Source organism: Argentina silus (assembly GCF_951799395.1).
Source record: "Argentina silus genome assembly, contig: scaffold_250, whole genome shotgun sequence".
In the NCBI taxonomy this organism is placed as follows: domain Eukaryota; kingdom Metazoa; phylum Chordata; class Actinopteri; order Argentiniformes; family Argentinidae; genus Argentina; species Argentina silus.
In genome coordinates, this window is record NW_028152896.1 from 17,501 (window position 1) to 25,000 (window position 7,500).

The 7,500-nt window shown below is 44.8% G+C and overlaps 1 protein-coding gene across 2 annotated transcripts in view; it reads left to right on the forward strand.

Annotated features, from left to right (window-relative positions):
* Positions 1 to 3,801: 3,801 nt before the first annotated feature.
* Positions 3,802 to 7,500, forward strand: part of mpc1 (mitochondrial pyruvate carrier 1) — a gene marked incomplete at its 3' end in the record, with an annotated part of 5,534 nt that continues 1,835 nt past the window's right edge. Inside the window, exons 1-2 of one of the 2 annotated variants that reach the window (XM_083697819.1) lie at positions 3,802 to 4,224; positions 5,989 to 6,085. In XM_083697819.1, coding sequence (XP_083553945.1) covers positions 4,141 to 4,224; positions 5,989 to 6,085 — 181 coding nt within the window. In that variant the 5' untranslated portion in view covers positions 3,802 to 4,140. Of the gene's footprint in view, positions 4,225 to 5,344; positions 5,415 to 5,988; positions 6,086 to 7,500 lie in introns of those variants that run through there. The other variant, XM_083697818.1, reaches the window with a different exon arrangement.

Consider the following 7,500-nt stretch of genomic DNA (forward strand, 5'->3'; position numbering starts at 1 on the left):
GTAATGTAGATTTCTATTGAGAACTCACACAGAATAGAAACATTCTGAGTCCGGGAATGATGCAAGGGTGACACAGACACACACACACACACACACACACACACACACACACACACACTCTATCCTGGATTTAAACTGTGTTTTAAATGTACCCCAACTTTGACCTGTCAGCGTTAGAGCCAGTAAATCCCTGTCAGCCTCAGGCATGAATGATGTGAAAGATGTGACTATTATTTAACAGTTCCAGAGTTATTGACCGTTGATGTGATGTTTGTGTCATAGTTAAACAAACCACGAGGTCCACAGTTCCAGACCCTCTCAGAGCTCCAGACCCTCTCAGAGCTCCAGACCCTCTCAGAGGTACAGACCCTCTCAGAGCTCCAGACCCTCTCAGAGGTACAGACCCTCTCAGAGGTACAGACCCTCTCAGAGCTCCAGACCCTCTCAGAGGTACAGACCCTCTCAGAGGTACAGACCCTCTCAGAGGTACAGACCCTCTCAGAGCTCCAGACCCTTTCAGAGCTCCAGACCCTCTCAGAGCTCCAGACTCTCTCAGAGGTACAGACCCTCTCAGAGGTACAGACCCTCTCAGAGCTCCAGACCCTCTCAGAGGTACAGACCCTCTCAGAGCTCCAGACCCTCTCAGAGGTACAGACCCTCTCAGAGCTCCAGACCCTCTCAGAGCTCCAGACGGGGTATTTTTGTAGCGCTGTAGAAACTAGAGTCTATTTTCTCTCTGCAGGTTACAGAGACAAGAGGTTTCCATAGAATCACTCTCTAGAGGACCCATATCGATGCCTCTCCTTGTCCTGTTGTGGTTGCTGGTAGATCCTTTATTCTGCTTCTGATACATGTAGACCGACTATCATACAGACCTACTCTATCATACAGACCTACTCTATCATACAGACCTACTATCATACAGACCTACTATCATACAGACCTACTCTATCATACAGACCTACTCTATCATACAGACCTACTATCATACAGACCTACTCTATCATACAGACCTACTCTATCATACAGACCTACTCTATCATACAGACCTACTATCATACAGACCTACTCTATCATACAGACCTACTCTATCATACAGACCTACTATCATACAGACCTACTATCATACAGACCTACTATCATACAGACCTACTCTATCATACAGACCTACTCTATCATACAGACCTACTATCATACAGACCTACTCTATCATACAGACCTACTCTATCATACAGACCTACTATCATACAGACCTACTCTATCATACAGACCTACTATCATACAGACCTACTATCATACAGACCTACTCTATCATACAGACCTACTATCATACAGACCTACTATCATACAGACCTACTCTATCATACAGACCTACTCTATCATACAGACCTACTATCATACAGACCTACTATCATACAGACCTACTCTATCATACAGACCTACTATCATACAGACCTACTCTATCATACAGACCTACTCTATCATACAGACCTACTATCATACAGACCTACTATCATACAGACCTACTCTATCATACAGACCTACTATCATACAGACCTACTATCATACAGACCTACTCTATCATACAGACCTACTCTATCATACAGACCTACTATCATACAGACCTACTATCATACAGACCTACTCTATCATACAGACCTACTCTATCATACAGACCTACTATCATACAGACCTACTCTATCATACAGACCTACTCTATCATACAGACCGACTATCATACAGACCTACTATCATACAGACCTACTCTATCATACAGACCTACTCTATCATACAGACCTACTCTATCATACAGACCTACTATCATACAGACCTACTATCATACAGACCTACTCTATCATACAGACCTACTCTATCATACAGACCTACTATCATACAGACCTACTCTATCATACAGACCTACTCTATCATACAGACCGACTATCATACAGACCTACTATCATACAGACCTACTCTATCATACAGACCTACTCTATCATACAGACCTACTCTATCATACAGACCTACTCTATCATACAGACCTACTATCATACAGACCTACTATCATACAGACCTACTCTATCATACAGACCTACTCTATCATACAGACCTACTATCATACAGACCTACTCTATCATACAGACCTACTATCATACAGACCTACTATCATACAGACCTACTCTATCATACAGACCTACTATCATACAGACCTACTCTATCATACAGACCTACTCTATCATACAGACCTACTCTATCATACAGACCTACTATCATACAGACCTACTATCATACAGACCTACTATCATACAGACCTACTCTATCATACAGACCTACTCTATCATACAGACCTACTATCATACAGACCTACTCTATCATACAGACCTACTCTATCATACAGACCTACTATCATACAGACCTACTCTATCATACAGACCTACTATCATACAGACCTACTATCATACAGACCTACTCTATCATACAGACCTACTATCATACAGACCTACTATCATACAGACCTACTCTATCATACAGACCTACTCTATCATACAGACCTACTCTATCATACAGACCTACTATCATACAGACCTACTCTATCATACAGACCTACTATCATACAGACCTACTCTATCATACAGACCTACTCTATCATACAGACCTACTATCATACAGACCTACTATCATACAGACCTACTCTATCATACAGACCTACTATCATACAGACCTACTATCATACAGACCTACTCTATCATACAGACCTACTATCATACAGACCTACTATCATACAGACCTACTCTATCATACAGACCTACTCTATCATACAGACCTACTATCATACAGACCTACTCTATCATACAGACCTACTCTATCATACAGACCTACTCTCATACAGACCTACTATCATACAGACCTACTCTATCATACAGACCTACTCTATCAGCTATGATCTGACAATTCTCTCATATACACTCTTAGAAAAATAAATACATCTGAAATGGTTCTTCATTTGTCATGCCACAACTTTACAACTAAAATAAACCAGTTAAAAACACAAGGCTTTGTGTGATGGTTAGCAACACTGTCCATTGTGTTTGCTTTCAATCAGGTAGTTGGTGACATTAAAGGGGCAATCTGGGATTGGTACATCCATTTTTTTATTTAATGTTATGATATATATAATTGATTATTGAAGAATAGAACTTATAAATGCCTCGACATGAGCTTATTTCAACTGTTTTAACCCATCAGAACATTTAAGCTTGTTTTACTCGTAATGTAATTGTTAATAAACACTGTATAGCTTCAAAATATAGTAAAAACTGTCATTTTGATGTCATGGATGGTCAGTCCTTGCATCCATAACTCCTTTCTCCAACCTTCAACTTTTTACCAAAAAAGTGTCTGGGAGAGGCTGGCTTTGTTATTGTTTGAATCCCAGATTGCACCTTTAATCAGTAGACTGACACAGTACATGTTTCCTATTCAAACGCAGGCTGTGTTGTTGAACTCTAGTCTACCAACTACTGAGTACCTGTCAGTGTGTCTGGGTGTCTGTCTGTCTGGCTACGGTTCCTTATCAGTGGCTTTAACAGGTAAGTCATAAGGGAAGAGGCCAGAGGCAGTTTGTTGTGGTTGTGGTGTGAGATCAGACCAGACCAGACCAGACCAGACCAGACCAGACCAGACCAGACCAGACCAGACCAGACCAGACCAGACCAGACCAGACCAGCTGTTCTCTCAGGAGGGACTGAGCTACGTCAGCAGTAGGCGGGGCTAGACGGCTGCATTACGACAGTGTCGTAAAAAAATGCAATATTTGCTTTCTGGTAGTTGACCGTCGTCGTCCTCTGCGGTTGACTCTCCTGTCGGTTGACTCTCCTGTCGGTTGTCTCTCCTGTCGGTTGACTCTCCTGTCGGTTGACTCTCCTATCGGTTGACTCTCCTATCGGTTGTCTCTCCTGTCGGTTGTCTCTCCTGTCGGTTGACTCTCCTGTCGGTTGTCTCTCCTGTCGGTTGTCTCTCCTGTCGGTTGACTCTCCTGTCGGTTGACTCTCCTGTCGGTTGACTCTCCTGTCGGTTGTCTCTCCTGTCGGTTGACTCTCCTGTCGGTTGTCTCTCTCCGTCCCCCCGTCCGGAACCAGAACCATGGCAGGCGTCCTGGCCCGGAAGGCCGTCGACCACCTCAGGAGCAAAGAGTTCCGAGACTATCTGATGAGGTACGGCGAGCCTGTTAGTCTGTTAGTCTGTTAGTCTGTTAGTCTGTTAGTCTGTTAGTCTGTTAGTCTGTTAGCCTGTTAGTCTGTTAGCCTGTTAGTCTGTTAGTCTGTTAGTCTGTTAGCCTGTTAGTCTGTTAGTCTGTTAGCCTGTTAGTCTGTTAGTCTGTTAGTCTGTTAGTCTGTTAGTCTGTTAGCCTGTTAGCCTGTTAGCCTGTTAGTCTGTTAGTCTGTTAGCCTGTTAGCCTGTTAGCCTGTTAGTCTGTTAGCCTGTTAGTCTGTTAGTCTGTTAGCCTGTTAGTCTGTTAGTCTGTTAGTCTGTTAGTCTGTTAGTCTGTTAGTCTGTTAGTCTGTTAGCCTGTTAGCCTGTTAGCCTGTTAGTCTGTTAGTCTGTTAGCCTGTTAGCCTGTTAGTCTGTTAGTCTGTTAGCCTGTTAGCCTGTTAGCCTGTTAGTCTGTTAGTCTGTTAGCCTGTTAGTCTGTTAGTCTGTTAGTCTGTTAGCCTGTTAGCTCTGTCTGTCTGTCTGTCTGTCTGTGTGTGTGTGTGTGTGTGTGTGTGTGTGTGTGTGTGTGTGTGTCTGTTTAACAGTTAAACATTGACACAGATGTTAGTATCAGGTGTTTAAATCTAATGTGTTGCGAAGGACGAGCCGCTTTGAAGGACGTTTGTCTGCAGCTTTGATCCTGAACTAATATTTAATAACAGAGTTGAATATGGATCTGATCCTGTGATGTTAGATCTGATCCTGTGGTCTGTGGTGTTAGATCTGATACTGTGGTGTTAGATCTGATACTGTGGTGTTAGATCTGATCCTGTGGTCTGTGGTGTTAGATCTGATACTGTGGTGTTAGATCTGATACTGTGGTGTTAGATCTGATACTGTGGTCTGTGGTGTTAGATCTGATACTGTGGTGTTAGATCTGATACTGTGGTCTGTGGTGTTAGATCTGATACTGTGGTGTTAGATCTGATACTGTGGTGTTAGATCTGATACTGTGGTGTTAGATCTGATACTGTGGTCTGTGGTGTTAGATCTGATACTGTGGTGTTAGATCTGATACTGTGGTGTTAGATCTGCTAGATAATGTCTAATAACCCACCTAATAATCTCCTCTTATTGTGTCTGTGGCCTTGCTGTCCTGGGGTCATCTCTGCTGTCCTGGGGTCATCTCTGCTGTCCTGGGGTCATCTCTGCTGTCCAGTACAGTAAGTACACCATGTCTCATTGTTTTGGTTTGATAATGAACTAGTATTAGTAGCCTTGGGCCTGTCGTAGTAGGATAAGCATTATTCCAGCTCCATCTACTTGTATGGAGTTATGGGCCGTAATCTGATTCAATCCATGTTCAAATAGGCCCATATCAGGCAATAGCAAATGAGGCCTGGTAGTGTTTCTGAAGAGGGTCTGGATGATGCTGGAACACTGGAGGCACATTACTATGGCATGCTACACTGAACCTTGTTCTCATTGGCCCATCCTCCTATATTGTACTGTACTGTTGTATGGGACTGTATTGTATTATGGTATAGTATTGTAGATATTGTAGTGTGGTTTAAAGCCTGGTTCTCTGTGTGTGTATAGTATTGTAGATATTGTAGTGTGGTTTAAAGCCTGGTTCTCTGTGTGTGTATAGTATTGTAGATATTGTAGTGTGGTTTAAAGCCTGGTTCTCTGTGTGTGTATAGTATTGTAGATATTGTAGTGTGGTTTAAAGCCTGGTTCTCTGTGTGTGTATAGTATTGTAGATGATTTAACGGCTGGTTCTCTGCATGTCTGCAGCACTTCTGGGGTCCTGTGGCCAACTGGGGGCTCCCCATCGCTGCCCTAGCAGACATGAAGAAGAGCCCTGAGATCATCAGCGGCCGGATGACCTTCGGTGAGACACGACTGATCTATAATCACAGATCTATGTGACTGTTCTAGAAACACAGATCTATGTATAACCCCGTCTGGGAGTGACGCAGAAGCAGATAGCGTAGAGACACAGTGACCTTGACTAGAGAGAGGACTGCTGCTCTAGAAACACACATCTAGGTGTGAGATTATGACACAGCACACACGCACACGCACACACACACACGGAGGCAGCAGCACACACACAAACACGGAGGCTGCAGGACCCCCCGGTGTGGGGCCCGGTGTTTGAATGTCTCGCCCCGTAGGCTAAGTTGTTTACATTCTGCAGTGGCCGACTCAGACCCACGAGAAAATATTTGAAATGTTTCCCGCCAGGTTCTGGTAACTAACTAACCAGCAGGTTCTGGTAACTAACTAACCAGCAGGTTCTGGTAACTAACTAACCAGCAGGTTCTGGTAACTGACTAACCAGCAGGTTCTGGTAACTGACTAACCAGCAGGTTCTGGTAACTGACTAACCAGCAGGTTCTGGTAACTGACTAACCAGCAGGTTCTGGTAACTCACTAACCAGCAGGTTCTGGTAACTGACTAACCAGCAGGTTCTGGTAACTAACTAACCAGCAGGTTCTGGTAACTAACTAACCAGCAGGTTCTGGTAACTAACTAACCAGCAGGTTCTGGTAACTAACTAACCAGCAGGTTCTGGTAACTAACTAACCAGCAGGTTCTGGTAACTAACTAACCAGCAGGTTCTGGTAACTAATTAACCAGCAGGTTCTGGTAACTAACTAACCAGCAGGTTCTGGTAACTAACTAACCAGCAGGTTCTGGTAACTAACTAACCAGCAGGTTCTGGTAACTAACTAACCAGCAGGTTCTGGTAACTAACTAACCAGCAGGTTCTGGTAACTGACTAACCAGCAGGTTCTGGTAACTGGAGCAGTTTATGGCAGCAGGAGTGACAGAGAGGGAACTGGGATTCTGCTCCCCACCAAGTTCACCAGCCAACTAAAGCACTTGGTTGAAAAGAGTAAACTACCCTGGCACTTAACCACCCCCCTAGCCCCCAGTCCCTAGACCCTAGCCCCCAGTCCCTAGCCCCCAGTCCCTAGCCCCTAGCCCCCAGTCCCTAGCCCCCAGTCCCTAGACCCTAGCCCCCAGTCCCTAGCCCCCAGACCCTAGCCCCCAGTCCCTAGACCCTAGCCCCCAGTCCCTAGACCCTAGCCCCCAGTCCCTAGCCCCCAGTCCCTAGACCCTAGCCCCCAGTCCCTAGCCCCCAGTCCCTAGACCCTAGCCCCCAGTCCCTAGCCCCCAGTCCCTAGACACTAGCCCCCAGTCCCTAGACCCTAGACCCTAGTCCCCAGTCCCTAGTCCCTAGCCCCCAGTCCCTAGACCCTAGTCCCAACACCACACACACACACACACACCAGACA